Source organism: Manacus candei, unplaced genomic scaffold (genome assembly GCF_025592945.1).
Source record: "Manacus candei isolate 608988 ecotype Guabito, Panama unplaced genomic scaffold, ASM2559294v1 h1tg000073l, whole genome shotgun sequence".
Classification (NCBI taxonomy): Eukaryota; Metazoa; Chordata; class Aves; order Passeriformes; family Pipridae; genus Manacus; species Manacus candei.
In genome coordinates, this window is record NW_026138121.1 from 1,443,964 (window position 1) to 1,460,012 (window position 16,049).

The 16,049-nt window shown below is 62.6% G+C and overlaps 2 protein-coding genes across 3 annotated transcripts in view; both read right to left on the reverse strand.

The window, feature by feature from the left end:
• The window catches only part of ETNK2 (ethanolamine kinase 2), a 9,860-nt gene extending 3,236 nt beyond the window's left edge, over nucleotides 1–6,624 (reverse strand). Inside the window, exons 1-5 of the mRNA XM_051808958.1 lie at nucleotides 6,502–6,624; nucleotides 5,799–6,246; nucleotides 1,856–2,115; nucleotides 1,248–1,385; nucleotides 30–172 (exon numbers count right to left, since the gene is read on the reverse strand). Coding sequence (XP_051664918.1) covers nucleotides 30–172; nucleotides 1,248–1,385; nucleotides 1,856–2,115; nucleotides 5,799–6,246; nucleotides 6,502–6,617 — 1,105 coding nt within the window. The 5' untranslated portion in view covers nucleotides 6,618–6,624. The remainder of the gene's footprint in view (nucleotides 1–29; nucleotides 173–1,247; nucleotides 1,386–1,855; nucleotides 2,116–5,798; nucleotides 6,247–6,501) is intronic.
• A 2,608-nt stretch (nucleotides 6,625–9,232) lies between these two features.
• Nucleotides 9,233–14,434, reverse strand: REN (renin). Of its 2 annotated transcripts, XM_051808965.1 has the most exons (9): nucleotides 14,389–14,434; nucleotides 13,633–13,789; nucleotides 13,389–13,512; nucleotides 12,986–13,104; nucleotides 12,673–12,878; nucleotides 11,376–11,498; nucleotides 10,632–10,776; nucleotides 10,455–10,553; nucleotides 9,233–9,840 (listed from the first exon to the last, which is right to left on the reverse strand). In XM_051808965.1, the coding sequence occupies exons 2-9, from the start codon at nucleotides 13,771–13,773 to the stop codon at nucleotides 9,679–9,681; spliced, it is 1,119 nt and encodes a 372-aa protein (XP_051664925.1). In that variant the 5' UTR covers nucleotides 13,774–13,789; nucleotides 14,389–14,434; the 3' UTR covers nucleotides 9,233–9,678. The 2 variants fall into 2 exon arrangements, with proteins under 2 accessions (XP_051664925.1, XP_051664926.1); XM_051808966.1 differs by lacking the exon at nucleotides 14,389–14,434 and having other exon boundaries at nucleotides 12,673–12,854; nucleotides 13,633–13,808.
• Nucleotides 14,435–16,049: the final 1,615 nt, after the last annotated feature.

The window sequence follows — 16,049 nt, forward strand, 5'->3', positions numbered from 1 at the left end:
GCTGGGCACACGGAGCTGCCGCCACAGACCTCGTGTCCCGTCGTAGATGATGTTCTTGCAGAGCAGGTCGTTGTGGCAGAGCACCACGGGGGAGCCCAGCTGGGACAGCGTCTCCTTCATCCAGGCCAGCTCCTGTTCCAGCGTCTCCAGGCTGGGCACGTCCTGCTGGAGGCTGGGGAAGGGGACGGGTGCAGTCACTGCTGCTCTCGGGGAGCCTCGCTGGGGGCAGAGGGGCGGCGTTGCTTCCCTTGGGGCGTTTGGTAAACGAGCCCATCAGTGGCACAAAGGAGGGCTAACGAGGCTGCGTTTGGCTGGGAGGGGGCAGCTTTGGCTGCGTGGTACCGGAGGAGCCTGGCAGACACCACGGCCCGGCCTCAGCCCTTCCCTTCTCCCTAAACCACCACATCCATCCCCCAAATTCACCCGACCTGCCACCGAACCGCCCCAGCGCTCACTCCTCGAACACCCGACTAACCCCGAGGCAACGGGAATGTTTTGGACTCTGCCAGGGCACGTAGCCTCCCAGTAACCTCAGGAGTCTCAGTTCCAAGAAGAGAGCTCGTTAATGATTGCCTAATTGGCTGCACGGAAGGCACGGGCTTGGGTAAAGTCTGCCTGCGGCAGGGGGAGTGCTGAGAAAAGCCCTGCTGCCTCCTGCCGCAGGTTAATGATTGGCTTGCTTTGGGGTTCATTCACCTCCTCCGCCTCTTGGGGCTGCCCGAATCCTTCCCAGACACCCCAACACTCACCTGGGGTCAACCCAACCTCCCAGAAATGGGACGAACTGGTTTGAAGTGGGAACTGGCTGCTTTAATCTATGCTGGGTTTCAAGCATTCATCACCAGCTCACCCCTGCTGCTCAGATCCCCACCTTAAATACAGCCTGAGCTCCAGCTTATTCTGGGCTTAAATTCCAAGGAGGAGGAGGAGGATTAGTACAGCAGGTGGGAGGCCATGGCTCTGGCTGGATCCTGCCTGGATGCTGCCCAGACACATCCCTGAGCTGCCTCTGCTCTAACATGGCAAAAATCACCTGCAGACTGGCAGGAGGAAGGTGCTGGTGTCTCCATCCCACCTGCTTTTGGGGTTCAGGGAGGGATCGTGATCCAGAAGTGGCCACGTGGCCAGATCCAGCCCCAAAACCATCCCCAGGTTCCCACAGAGGCTTTACCTGCACAGACTTAGAGCTGAGTGGGCAGCGGGTGCCCAAGCCAGAGCCTGGCTCTTTGGGATCCCTCTGCCTTTACCTGGGGTTGGATACCTTTGGGCTGAGCTCTGTCTTCACGAGGGTGAGGTATTTGTGCAGCTTCTGCCAGAGGATGGGCTTGGGGAGGCTCCCGTTGGCGTGGATGGCGTGGACTCGGGCCATCTCCTGAGCCACCAGCCTGGGGGGAGCACAGGTGAGGGGTGAGAGGGGTTCTGAGCAGCTCCCAAGAGGAGAGCACTCCTCAAAATCCCCCTCAGGACATCCTTGAGACCCTTGGGATGTGTTGAGGGGGATTCCCCAAAAAGAGTGTTTAAAAACCCGGGGTTAAGCACAGCTGAAACCCCCTTAACGTCAGCAATCAGCCTCTGGAGCATTTCAGACAGCGTTCACCTTTCCAGGGCAAGCTCAGCCCCAAGCTGTGGCTCCCAGGAAACCTCCACTCGCCAAAAGCTGACGCTTTAAAGCTCTGGTGACAAACCCAGCTGCCCATTCATCCCCCAGCACCACCCAGGACCGCACACACAGCGACGCCCCAGCACTGCTCCAGAGCCACAGCAGCGAGGGGGGAGCTGGAAACAGGGAGCAGCACCGGAGGAGCACTGATCCCCCCATCCTGGGGCTCCCCGGAGGAGGACACGGGGGTCCCACCTGAAGATGTGGGGGTCCCGCACGTGGTCGGGCCCCAGGGCGATGCCCGGCAGGAACTGGTAGCAGAGCCCGTTCTGGAAGGCGCAGTACAGGTCGGGGGCACAGCCGTGGGCACGCAGCACCTGGAAGTTCCTCAGCTCCGTCTCCCGGTCCACCAACAGCTCCGTCTTCCTGCCGTAGACACGGACCAGCACCGCGTCCGCCATCCCCTCGTCCGTGTAACAGGCCACCAGCTTGTTGGTGATGCCATCCGTGAAGAGCTGCAGGGGGAGAAGGGTGGCCTGCACACCCCTGCCGTGCCAGCTGGGAACAGGGAAACCCCTGCCCACCAGCAGATCCCAGGGAGGAAGCACCACAGCGAGGGCAGGAGCGGGCAAAGGAAGGCGTGAGGCAGCACAGCTCCCGTGGGAGGTGACATGAGTTTGCAAGGCCTGGAGGCTCGGGGGTGAACAGGGGCTCTGCGGGGGGCCACGGGCACGAGGCTCCAGCAGCACCAAGCTGGCGGCTTGGGTGGAAATCCTGCTCTTTTTTTCACCTGGCAGCTCAGGAACAGCTCAGGAATGGCCGAGGCCAGATGTGCCGCCAGCACTCTTGGCACAGGAGCAGCCCCGGGAATCGCTCCCAAAAAACCGGCGTAAAACGAGGGGGGGGGGGGAAAGCCCAGCAAGGCAGAAAACAACCCGGAGCAAACACCACCACCACCCCATCCCCTCCTCCGACCCTCCCCGCGGGGCCGGGGCGCTGATAGGCGGGGACGTCTCTGCTGGGGACGTCCCGTGTCACCGGCTCTGACGGCTCCTCGCAGATGGAAAGGGAGTTTTGTTCTCCCGTCGCTCCGGCCTGGCCGCCTGCCCGTGCACATGCCGGGGCTGCTGCCGGGCTCCGCTCCCCATCCCGCCGGGATCTCGGTCACCTCCAGCGCCCCTGAGGGGTTTTTGGGTCTCCGTCACCTCACGGGAAACCCCTGCCCCAATCGCCCCCTGCACCATGGAATGCTCAGCCCCACACGGTCCCACTGCCTGCTGCTGCTCCACATGGGAATGATTCCTTCCTCCCTCTGGGATGGGGGAGCCGGAGCAGGTGTGATGCTGGCGGAGCAGGAGGGGGGTGAGGGCTCGTGCTCCGGCAGCCGCGGAGCCCGGGGGTGGGATGGATAATTTTAGACATCCCACTCAGCAACCCACGCTCCCATATAGGGTGCCTATATATAGGGCTCCCCGTGCAGCCTCCCCAGGGGGAACTCAAAGCACTGGAATGAGACCCCCGAAGTCAGACGGTGCTCACGGCCCCTGCTGCACAGCTGGAGGTGGATTTGGGGGGAGCACAGCACGTGGTGAGGCAGCCACCTCATCCTGGGGGGCTGCTGGGACAGGCTGAACCCTCTCAAGCTGCTTTTCCCAGGGCAGATAATCTGTGTTTCTACCACGGTGCCACACTCAGCCCTCCTCTCCTTGTCCTGCCAGGCCCCAGAGGCTGGAAATTCAGGGAGCAGAGGTGCCGTGGCCCATCCACGCAGAAAACTGTCCCCGCTCAGCCGCAGGTGAGCGGCTCCACCTCGAGATGCTCAGCAAAGTCCTTGTGCTGCTTTGGTTTTGCTGCCCGACGGCCCGATCAGCCCTTTCCAGCAGGTTTCACGGGATTACTGAGCCTTATCCCCCCCTGAATTCCAGGCCACTAACTTTGGAGACGCACACGTGGTTCCTCAGCAACCTGCACGCAGGGGCTCGCCTGCTTTGGAGGCGGCAGCTCCTCCAGCTCCCAAGGAATGAGCGCAGCTGCTTGGGAGATGCCTGGTGCTATTCCTTGTGGATCCAGACTGCAGCCACCCTGCTACCAGCCCAAATCCTTCCCTGCTGCAGCTGTGTGACAGCAGGGACGGAGGAAAAGGCGCCTGACAGCGTGTGACTCCACACCAGGAGCTCTGCAGCAATGAAATGCGAAGTGAGAGCCGAGCCCTGGGCGAAGGGAAGCAGCAAAATCCAACACCTGGTGCTGCACCTGCTGGAGACCCCTCAGCATTCCCAAAGCACCACCGTGCTGGCTGGCCCAGCACCCCCAGCCTGTGCCAGGCTGCAGCAGGGCAACTTGTTGCCAAAATCAGGCTGCAAAAGTCCAGCCATGCCGGAGTCCTTGCAGAGGTTTGCCTCCGGTCGCTGCTGTTGCCCTTATCTCGGGATGAGGGATGGAGGAGTGTGTGCATCCCTGAGAGCACAGCAGGCTAACTCACCGGCACAGAGGTGCTTAAGGGATGAGGAGCAGGAGCCCTGGGAAGTGGGCGAACCTGGAGCCCCCAGCAAGGAGAGGGCAGGCAGGGGAGGCCGAGCACCCAGATCCTTCTCCTGGTGTTCCACCCCCTGCCCTGAGCTCCGGGAGATTTTCCCGTGCCACTGGCACAGCCTGGTACAGCCCCTGCAGGCAACTGTGCACCAACACCGGGCAACGAGGTGGTGTGAACCGGGCACAGCTCCAGGGCACCGGGAAAGGGACTGGGAATGCTAATGGGAACCAGCTGAGGACCCTGCACTGCTCCAGTCCCCTCCCCAACGGCTCCTGCAATAGCAGCTGAGAGAAACGCAACGGGAGGGTTTTCCCTCAACCCCTATGATTTTTTTTTCCCCTTTATTTTTAAATTAAAAACACACACACAAGCTGTTGTTGAACACTGACCCCTCCAACGCCTGCAGAGCCTGGATACCGGGGTCCTTCCACAACCACCGAGGGCTGTGCTGGGCGCTGCACAGAGCGAGACATTTCCTGCCCCTACAACTCCAGCTCCCAGCTTCCTGCCTATTGCCATCTGCCCTTTCAGATGGATTTTCCTGCAGCTTCTTGTATTTAATTACACTTGGCTATTAATACATTTTTAATGGCACTCCAGGCACACGGGAAGCATGTGCCTGTAGAGGACACACACACACACACGTGCAGATGTTTGAGTGCACCCAGTTCCAGCACCTCCACACTCCAGTGCCCGTCGCCAGGAGGCTGCTGAGGGCACAGACACCACCAGCCTGTCTCACAGGGTCCTGGTACCTCTGGGCAGAGGTGAGGAGGAGGAAAGGGACTGCCATACCAGGCAGGTGCCAGCCCTGCTCTGCCAGCAAAGCCCTGCCAGCTCCACACGGCCAAGCCCTGTCCCGTGCAAGGGATTCAGAGCTGGACTCCAACTCCCACCTGAACTGCAGCTCAGCCCACACAGCCCAGGAAAGGTGAGAGCCAACAAGTCACCCAAGCGAGAGCAGCTCCCAGGAGTAGCTGCTCCTGTGGGCACCTCCAGCCTTCAGCCCACACCTTGGCAGCCCGCAGGGACCCTGAGGACACACTTGCTCTCACAGTCACCTCTCAGTGGCCACCTGAGGGATCCCTGAACCTTGTGGGGATGTGTGTGATGGGGGTGTCACCCCTTTGCACATCTGATGGGTCCCAGTTATGCTCAGAGAGAGGAGGGGAGAAAGAACCAGAAGTGGGGGGACAGTGTATGACACCCTCCTTGGCAGGTCCTAGAGCCCCCCATGGTGGGTTCTACAGTCACCTCCTGTGGATCTTACAGCCCCCCCGAGTGAGGTCTATTGCTGTCCCAGGGCTGGCCCTATAGCCCCCCCACGGGGAGCCCCACAGACCCCCTTGAGTGAACCCTACAGACCCCCTTGGGTGAACCCTGCAGCCTCCCTTGCATGATCCCTACAGCGCCCCTCGGGTAGACCCTGTAACCCCTCAGAGTTGAACCCCACAGACCCCCCAGGGCAGACCCTGTAGCCCCCCGGGGTGAGCACCGGAGCCGCCCCCGGGCGAACCCCTCTAATCTCGGGGGACCCTATAACCCCGTACCCACCGCCCCGGCCGGGCTCTGCAGCCCCCCTGGGCGACCCCCGCGGGGGGTGCGGCGGCCGGTTCTCGGGGGGGGTGGGTGTCTCTGCGCAGGGTGTGTCCCCCCCCCCCGTACCTTGGTCTTCACCCTGGCCGGCTCCCAGCCGGGTCTCATCTCCCGCACGATCCGCAGCGCCCCGGGCAGCACGTCACGCTCGTCCACCGCAATGCCGAGGAGGGGCACGGCGGGGGTCCCGCCACCGCCCCCCCGCTCCGGCCCCGGCCCCGGCCCCGGCCCCGGGCAGTCGGGGCAGCGGGCGGGCGGTGCGGCCATGGCCAGCTCCGCGCTGCCGGAGCCGCGGCCCATGTGCCGGGGGCTGCGCGGGGAGGAGCCGCCCGCCGTTGGGAAGCCATGAGTCACCGGCCCGCCTCCCGCCCGCCTCCCCGCCAGCGGCAGCGCCCGCCCGCACCGGGACCCGCCGGCGGACCCGCATCCCACCCGCACCGAGACCCCAGCAGTGGATCCGCATCCCACCCGCACCGAGACCCTGGCAGCGGATCCGCATCCCACCCGCACCAGGACCCTGGCAGCGGATCCGCATCCCACCCGCACCAGGACCCTGGCAGCGGATCCGCATCCCACCCGCACCGGGATCCCGGGCAGCGGATCCGCACCCCACCCGCACCAGGACCGTGGCAGAGGATCCGCATCCCACCCGCACCAGGACCCTGGCAGAGGATCCGCATCCCACCCGCACCGGGACCCGCCGGCGGATCCGCATCTCACCCGCACCGGGACCCGCCGGCGGATCCGCATCTCACCCGCTCCACAGCGGGACCCGGCCGCGGACCCGCATCCCGCCCGCACCGGGATCCCGGGCAGCGCACCCACCCCGATCCACCCCCGGCCGGGATCGGGACCGCCGCACCTGCTGCCGGTGCCCTCCACAACCATCCCCGGAGCCCCTCAGCCATCCTAGGGGGCCCTCAGCGGCATCCCGGGACTCTGCTGCCCTCATCCCGGATGTCTCCCCCATCCATTCCCGGAACCCCTAAGTCATCCCAGGGGACCGGGATGCAGCCGATGCTCTCCACCTCAGTCCATCCCGTCCATCCCCTCAGCCATCCCGGGGGCTCTGCCCAGCCCCCACTCCATCCCTTTGGGAATAAAAAGGATGAGGATGCCACACACGAGAGGAGCTGGCAGCACCCGGGGCTCCAGGCGGGATAACCTCTCCAGCCCTGCTGCCATCGTGCCCACCAAGTGCTGACCTCCCACAGGGATTGACGGCTGGGCTGAGGAGGGGTTTGGTGGGTAAAGAGAAAGCAGAACTCGCCCAGTGGCGGAGCCCCCGCAGCCCCTGGACACGGCTCCAGCCCGGCTTCATTATCAGAGGAAATGACAACAGCACACGGCTGGGGGCAGAGAATGCCCCCTCCAAAGTTTACAGCTGGCTGCGGCTGAAATCAGCTAAATGGACCATGGAGACCTGGGGAAAATCATTTAAGGAGGGGGGGGAAAAAATCCACCAGCCGGGTCCCGTGTTTCCAAATATAGAGCGAGCTCTGTCAGTGTTAATAGGATGGGCATAATTGCTCCCGCACTTTGCTGGGTTGAGCGCGGCCTAATTGCTCTCCCGGAACGATCTAATCCGGGCCGTGGCGGGTTAGTGGTGCCTCGCAGCCAGGGCTGCCGCTTCCACCGGGAAATTGCCCCTGGAGCAGGCGATTAGAGCTGTTAATGGCCTGGCTTCAGGGGCCGCGGAGCAGCACCACAAGCGGCCCCGGCGTTTTTCCTCCTGCTGCTTGAAACAACCGTGCTGAATAGGAATAGAACTGGATCCACGAAAACATCCTATTTCAGGCCAGCCTGAGCGTTTTCCAGCTGAGGGCTCTGGCAGAAGCCAGCGTGGGGGCTGAAGTCACCCGGCACATTTACAAGCTCACATCCACTGCTGACTTCTCCACACCAGAGCCTTTGTGGTGTAGAGGAGGGCAGAGGAGGCTTAGTTATTTCCAAGTGGAGCTTCTCTGTAGTAGGAAGGAGAGGGAGGCTCTTTCCACCATCTCTGTACATCCAGGAGGTTGTGGAGAGGCTGGGCTGTGGCTCCAGCGTGGACCTGAGCAGATCCCCCCTTGTCGAGGGTCTCCAGGCAGCTCTGCCCTCCCTCCCGCCCCTCCCTGCCTGGGCTGCCACCGCTCCCAGCTCCTGGGGTTTCCTGTGCTGATGAGCAGCTGCCTGGAGCTCAGGAAATGCTGGATGAAAGGGAGATACTGTGGCTGCTGGGGCCCCTTCCCTGCACTCCCAGGCCCCCAAGAGGAGCTGCCACCGCTCCCCTCGCCCCCGTGATGGAGCAGTGCTGCAAAGCTGATGGGGAGAAACACATTTGGGTACATTGAATTTCCCATCTCTGGAGACCCAGGGTCGTGCATCCCAACATTAAGAGGTTTAAATGCTATGTGGCTGCAGAGGCTCCCCCAGGAGGGACAAACATCCGCTCAGCCACATCCTCTCCGCTCCAAGACTGCCATGGGGCAGGGCAGGGAATGAGGATCCATGGAGGGAGGGATGGGAACAGAGCAGAGGCTGCAGCATACCTGGCTGGAAAGATCACACAGCAGCCACTGCTTCGGTGCCATCCCTCTCCCAAACATCCCTGCAGCTCAGAGGCAGCCCTGGGAACTCATCAGCACTGGGAACTCATCAGCACTGGGAGCTCAGCAATCACTGCTGGCTGCAGAAAGGAGGGTGAGAAGCTTCTGTGAGGGGCTGCACTCCCATGGGGAGACACTGACTCGCTCCAGGCCCTGCTCAGGAGCCCAAACTCCCCTTTCCAGACACCTTTCCCAGCACTCAGCTGTGGACACGGCCCTCACAGCACCTGAACTGGTCAAACTGGGGGGGGTGGGAGAGCACTGCACAGCCCTTGGCTTTGGGCAGCACTTGGATTTGCAGCTGCTGGGCTGGAGCTGGAAGTGCTGCAGCTCTCCCACAGAACTGGAAATGTCAGCCCCCAGCTGGGAGCACTGGTCTGTCCCTCCTTCCAGGCCAGCTGGCACTGGGCTGGCAGCTCCAGGGGGATCTCTGCACGGAGCCAGGGCAGAGACAAGCCTCTGGTTGTTGGCTGGAGCCAGCATGGCCATAAAAACAGGCTCAGGGGCAGCAGAGCCACCTTCCTGGTGGGACACAGACCAAGGAGCCATGTCCAGCCCTGTCCCTGTCCCTGTCCCCAGGGGTGCAACCAGTGGTCCTGACCCCCCTTGGAAAGGCGGGTTGAGGCTTGAGCAGCCCGCACAGCATCTCATCTCCTGCAGAAAGAGCTTGTTTGCTGTTGGCAAAGCCCCTGATTTGCCTACAGGTGGCTGCTGTGGCAGTGGCTGGGAGGGTGTTGCACTCCTATGAAGTGTAGGGACATAAGTGCAGTGGTGGGTCCTGGCAGGGGAACATTTGCTGTGCAGTTCCCTTCGTGAAGGTGTCTGACCTCTCCCCTCTGCAAGAACAAGCCTCCACTCACTGTCCTGTTGCTCTAAGTTGTTTAATATCAAAGTCACGGGGAGGGGGAGGGTTAACACCAGCTAAAACTATCATTAAACACAGATTATTTTCCTTCCAATTAAAGAATCACAGGGACTGGTAACAGATGATCCCTGCTCAGCCTGCGGGCCCCTCCACGCCAGCAGCGATCCCCTGCGTGCTGGTTGTACCATTGCACATCATCCTAAAAGTCCCTGGAGGAGCAGCTCCGGACGCAGGATCCCGCTTGGATTCCCAGCCTGAGCACTCACCAGGACGCTGTGCTTCGGGCTCAGCCCTCCCTTTGCAGCAGAGGCTCCCGGGAAGCGGCGCGGGGGTTTGGGAGTGGGAGAAGGCAAGGTTTGCAGTTGCTTCAGTGAAGGGAGAGGAGGTGGCTGAGCGGGAAGGGAACTGTTGTTCTCTTTTGCACTCCAAATCGCTGCTTCCTGGTGGTTCTCCTGCCTCCAGGCTGGTTCCCCCATCCTCTCCCAGCCCCCTGGGCTCAGCGGGCCGTGGCGAAGCCGATGCGGTTGTTGCGCCGGTCGAATTTGGTGTAGTAGTGCCTGATGAAGCTGGCACCCAGGATCCAGAGGGGACCAGCTGGGGGTGGGATGTCCAGCCCTGAGAAAGCCACCACGCAGATGTCCTCCCCGTACTGGGATTGCTGCAAAAGGGAGACCCCAGTGGTGATGGCGGTGCCAGGAGGGAGATCCCGAGGGGGGGACGGACCCCCAGCCCCACACCCTCTGCTTGGCCACGGTGTTCCTTCCTCATGGAAGGAGCTGGGAGGGATATTCCAGCTCAGGATACTCTGGACCATCTAGTCCAGCTCCTGGCCCTCCACAGGACAACCCCAAAAATCACAGAATCACAGAACATGCTGAACTGGAAGAGACCCACAAGGATCATCGAGTCCAACTCTTAGCCCTGCACGGGACCATCCCCAAGAGTCACACCATGGGCCTGGGAACACTGTGCAAACACTCCATGAACTCTTGGTGCTGTGACCACTGCCCTGGGGAGCCCATTCCAGTGCCTGACCACCCACTGGGGGAAGAACCTCTTCCTAAAACCCAACCTCCAGGGAGGAGGACCCCTGTCTGTCTCTGCTCTTTGCTGCTCACCCCAAATCTCCCCAGAACCACCCAAGAGAGCAGCCACAAGTTGCTCTGGCTCATATGGACACCTCTGCCCAACAAGAGGGTTTGGGGAAAACAAGGAGCATCATTCTGGGGCTTGTTTTGGCTGCTTTAGGGGAGCCAGGAGGGCGCAGCTTACCCGGAGGACGTAGGCTGAGCCGCTGAGCACGTAGACCTTCCCCCCCAGGTGGAAGGAGATGTTGGGCAGCTGAGGCACCTGGTCACAGTCCACCACGTACTGTGGGAGGAGGAGGTGGCCCTGAGCCCACTCCCTGGGGCAGGGGTGGACTGGGGTACAGGTGTGGGGGGGACTCACCTCTCCCTCGGCCATCTCGGCCGCGCCGATGGCTTTCATGAGCACGGACACGGGCCCGGCGGGGCCGGTGATGTAGGAGGCCCCTGTGTCCACGGCCACCGAGCAGCCTTCCTTGCAGAACAGGATTTCAGCCCCTACAGACACCCTGGAGTGGGAGGGAAGCCCCTGAATATCCCACAGTGATGCCATGAGGTCTCACAGGAGCGTGACATCTTTCTCCAGGGAGCTGTGGCCAGGCAGAGCATGTGCTGCTCCCACGGGCTCTCCAGCAGCCCCGGGAACCCTCCCTTGCAGCTTTCCCGGTTGGAAAGCTAAGCTTTGTCATGTGCAGGGTTTGTTTATTTTCCTTCAAACAAAGCAGAGTTGTTTCAGCGCCTCACGCTCCTCCCGCAGGGCTAAAGGGGGTTAAACTCTTCCTCTGCAGCTTCCAAGCAGGATCAGCCCACGGTGCCACCCCCTCTGCATTCCCAGCTCTCCCGGCTCCTTGCTGAGTGTGGAGAAGCTGGAGGAGCCAACCCCGCTCCTCCCCAGTGGGGAGAAAGCATCCCCCAGCAGTGCCAAAGGAAAGCTCGGCTCCATGGACCACCTTCCCGGGCTGCCAGCCTGACATCCCCCCCTCCCACAGCCACGGGGGTCCCTGGGATGCACCCTTGGCAGTGCTGGGCTAAATGGACCCAAGGGTCCTAGAGGTCTTTCCAGCCTAAGTGATTCCATGATTCGTGCAGGGGCTGTCCCTGCCCTCACCCCTTCATGCTGATCTGCCAGTAGCCGCTCCTGCTGACGTTCAGGTAGTGGAAGTCCCCGGTGTAATAGGCTGGGTCGCTGCCTCCCAGGATTATCTCCCCCCCGGGTTTCAGAGGAGCATTCCTAGGGCACAAACCACAGTGGAGCGATTCCCCCTTGGCTGCTGCCCCCGAAAAACCAGCCAGAAGGGACCAGCCACGGCCACGAGGCTCTGCTGGCCCGGTGAGCAGTGGTGGAGAGCAAGCTGGAGCAGAGAAACCCCGAGTTAGGTCAGGGGGTGGGAGGGGGGGCCGCATGCAGGGGTGTCCCAGCAGGTCTGTGCTGGCTCCCGAGGGGAGCAGGAACGTGGACAGAACCCAGCCAGGGCATCTGCAGTGTGTGAGCTGGAGCAGGGCTGGCCTGGGGCTGGCAGGGGCAGCAGGGGCTGTGCCCACCCCGGGGCACACAGGAGCTGTGTTAAACTGTGCCCACCCCGGGGCACACAGGAGCTGTTAGTGGGTGCCATCAAGGGTGCTCGTGCTCTGTGTCTTCTTACTTGGAGGCTCTGCAAAGAGAGGGATGCTCCGTGAGGCTGTGGACTGAGGGCACCCATGTCCCCAGGGCACCCAAGTGGCACCTAGATGCCAGTGGCAACCTCAGCCCCTTCCTTAGGCTTTGTTTGTTATTGATGCAACCTTCGGCTGAGGTCAGGAGGTACCGTGTCTGATTTGGGGGTGTGTTTGAGAGTCTGTCACTGCACAGTGCCAGGCTGTTGTGTCTGGGGCCTGGGGCAGCATTCCTGCCCTGCCAGGGTGTGTCCTCCCACTGCTCCAGTGGGTTTTGGGGATGCTGGGAGGAGGGGTGCTGGAGCACAACCCTTTGGGGCGAGAAATGAAAGGAGGTTTGGCTGCTGGTGCAGGTTTTTCTTCAATAGATTCTTTTGGTTTGTTTTGTTCTTTTTTTTTTCTTTTTTTTTAAATTTTGCCAAAAATTAACCAAAATCACCAAATTAACTAAATCCCCTCCTGGCTGGGATTGCTCCAGCCCCACTCACAGAGCTGGTGACTCTGTTCAATCCGACAGTGACAGAGGAGCTGCTCCCCCTCAGCACTCCCTGCCCAGCAGCTCCAGACAAACCTCCACCCGTCTCTGCCTCCTGTGCTGCCTCATTCTCCCCAGCTCCTCCAGGCATCCTCCACGGGCTCATCCCTCCCGCCCCACATCCCACAGCCCCAGCCCCGGCTCCTTCCCAATCCCAAGATGCCAACATGGTTCTGATGCCCATGCCCCAAAAACCGACCCCCCCCCAGCTCCCCACGGGACCCACCGGCTGTAGTAGACGGAAAACACGTCCTCCTTGAGGATCTGCTGGGACAGGATCCTGTCGAAGACGGGGGTGATGCCGTCGATGGCCTGGCTGGGGAAGCCCATCCCCAGCACCCCGTCAAACCGGGCGAAGATGAAGGGGAAGGCGGGCAGCGCCGTGGCCTCGGCGAACACCTGGATGATGGGAATGTCTGACACCTGGGGAAGGGCACGAGGGTCCTTGCAGGGAGCTGGGAGGGGTGAAATCCCCCCCCCGAGAGCCCCCAGCGTGTGAGCAGCTCCTCGTGAGCGCCAGCCCCCCTCACCATGACGATGTCCTGGCTCAGGAAGCCCTTGACGCTGCCGCTGCCGTAGCGGATGGCGAAGCCGGTGCCGTTGGAGATGTAGGTCCGGGACTTGGAGGAGTCGTAGCGGCTGTGGGAGACTGGGCAGAGGGAGAACGTGCATCCAAGGAGGTGAGAGAGAGAGGGCTGAGTGTCTGTGCTCCCCCGGAACATCCCCTGTGTGATGATGAACCCACCGTGCCCCAGTGCCAGGGGTCTGGGCAGCAACAGGCAGAACCCCCCGTGCAAAGGGCTGTCGAAAAACCAGACCCCCACACCGGCCCACCCCGAGCAGCCCCCGAGGTGGAGGGACTTGCCCCCCTTCACTGAGCCCAGCCTGGGGGTGTGGGGTCAGTCCTGGCCCTGCCTATGCCCCCCTACTCACCACAGGCGCTGTAGAGGGGGGAGCACTTGTAGGACGGCACCCACAGGTTGGCCGAGCCCGTGTCAAAGACCACCTTGAAGGTCTGCGCGGGGGTCCCGATGCTGATCTCGCCGAAATACTGGGTCTAGAAGAGGCACAGCACGGGGGGGGGCATCACTGGGGGCACGGCTCGGGTAGACCCGAGCCAGGGAGGATCCGTGAGGTGACACCGGGGTGACAAACCCCCAAGAAGGGAGAGACTCACGTCCAGGTAGTTGGTGAGGAGGGTGGGAGCCGTCCCGTTCCTGGGACCGGCCCCGCCGCCGCGCCTGCCCTGGCGCAGCTCCGGGAACACGTCCCACACCTTCACCCCCATCTCCTGCAGCGTCTGGCGGATGGAGGGCATCCTCCGCAGCGCGATCCTGCGGGGGCCAGGACAGGGCTGGGGGGGCTCAAGGAGAACATCCCCCCCCCCCTCCCCAACTCCCTGCCACCCGCACCCCGGCATTCCCGCCTCGGGAACTCCAGCCGGGTGGCTCTAGATGGCAGCAGCTCCCCGCAGCACCCCGGCGGGTCCCGCTCCCACCGCACCCGCACGGCGGGGATGCGCCCCAGCCCACCCAGGGCAGGGACCCCACGGCGGGTGGGGCTGCAGGAGGAACCCACCGGCCCCCGGCAGCCACCCGCGGGCTGAGCCCAGCCCCACGCTGGGGCAAAATGCTCCGTCTCGGCGTCCTTGGTTATTTGGGATTCGGGATGCTCCCGAGCCATGGAATTACTTAGGTTGGAAAATACCTCCGGGGTCATCGGGTCCAACCATTAACCACGCGGTGCTGGAGGGGAGAGAGGAAGAGGAGCGAGGAAGAGCAGGTGCAGAGCAGCAGAGGAGGAGGAGGAGGAGGAGGAAGGGGTTTCCCAGCGTGGCTGAAGCAGGAGAGCCCCTCACCCTCAGCCCCAGACCCCAGAAAAGAGGGGAGACAGCAGGACCCGACACCATGTGGGCCACACACAGTCCTGCTACCTCTGCAAAGCCTGGGCTGGCAAGGGGGCAAAGCTGGCACCCCAGGTCAGGGCCAAGAGCAGCAGGTACTGCTGCACCCTCCTGCTGTGTCCTGCTGGCATCGTGTCCTCCAGGGCAGCCTCCTGCTGTGCCAGCAGCTCCTTCCCATCCCAGAGGGGACGATGCTTTTATAGCCCGGGATTCTCCTCCCCTGGCTGGGGGAGGGCTGGGAATCCCACGGGCAGGTGGCTGTGACCCTCCCTGCCGAGGGTGGCACATCCAGGAGCCCCCCCGTGCCCGGTGGGAAGAGCTGGCAAGGGGGGCTGTGCAGAGCTGGGAGCGCTGAACCCACATTCCTTGGGGTTATCTGCTCCCTGTCAGCAGTACCAGGGCATGTGCAGGGCACAGAGACCTGCTGGTGCCAGCTGGCAGAGCTGCTGGGGGGTGCTGGTGGTGACACAGGTCTGGCCAGGGAGATGTCCCACTCTGCAGAGGAATAATGGGGTTTTTCCCAAAGGCCTGGGGGTGGGAATGGCAAAGGACACTCAACCACAGCCTCTTTGGCCGTGGAAACACCAACTGCAGACCCACAACCCCCTGTGCCCTTCCAGGGGCTGCTCTGAGCACAACCAGGGGAACCCTCCCAGCTCCCTTAAACCAGCGAGGGAGCAGAGCCCAGGGTGGAGAACAGCAGAACTCATTGCACTTGTTACATATGATACTAAACCAAGGGGCAAACCCAGCCCTGCCCTGTGGTTTGGAAGGGAGATGCTGCTCTAAAACCCTCAGTGTGGGGACTCCTTCATACCAGGTGCTTCCCTGGCCCCCAGGTCGATGTGTCTCCCCCCTGGCAGTGCCCAGTCCAGGGCAGTGGGTGCTGGATCAGCCCCGTGGCTCCCAGCCCAGGGCTTGACCTTGGGGAATCTCGGTGGGAAATGACTGCCAAGGCAATAAAAAACATTCTTGGAAGAACCCTAACCACACATCACACACTTGCCCCTGCCCCGAGACCCCCAGCTACACAATCCCCCTGCTGTGGAGGATGGGATTTGTTTGGGGTACCACTGTCACCCTTGTCCAGGTGCTGGAGGGGGGGGGCGAGGAGAACAACCCAAACAGCTTCCCCCCAAACCCGGGGCTGAAACACCTCCCTGCCCTGTGGGATTCTGGCTGCCAGGGGAATGCTGACCCTGGCAGGCCCCGAGGGCTCAGCCCCGCGGGTCCCACCCCGCTCCCCCAGCCCTGACGTCCGTTCCCACGCCGGCCCCCAGCCCTGCGTCAGCGGGGCAGCCTCGTGCCCCGGCACAGGTTGCAGGGGGGTGCAGAGGTCAGGAGGCAACAGCCCAGCCCGGGAGCCACAGCGACGTGAGAGAGCCTGGCAGGGAGCCAGCAGGCATAAATCCCCTTCCCGGGCATCCCACGGGCTCTGCCAAGCCCCGTTCCCCGAAGGAGAGGCCGGGGGTGCAGCGGGACTTCAAAGGGAAGGGGCCACGTCAGCAGGGAAGGTGGGCCCAGGATGTGGGGCCGTGGGGCTCTGGTGTTTCCAGCCCCTCTCTGACCCAGGGCCACGTTTTCAGGAGTCCTGAGGGGTGTTGGATGCTCTGGGCATGGCTTTGGCCCAGGAGGGACAGATGGACTCCTGTCCTGTGGGACATCCAGAGCAGGGGACAGCTGGGGGAGAC

Excerpts from the sequence above, each read along its gene's own strand:
- REN (XM_051808965.1), bottom strand. The coding sequence starts at position 13,773 with ATGCCCTCCATCCGCCAGACGCTGCAGGAGATGGGGGTGAAGGTGTGG. Across the intron at positions 13,105-13,388 it reads CCCCCTCTACAGCGCCTGTG|TCTCCCACAGCCGCTACGAC; the intron begins GTGAGTAGGGGG and ends CCCTCTGCCCAG. Across the intron at positions 12,879-12,985 it reads TGAGCCAGGACATCGTCATG|GTGTCAGACATTCCCATCAT; the intron begins GTGAGGGGGGCT and ends GCCCTTCCCCAG.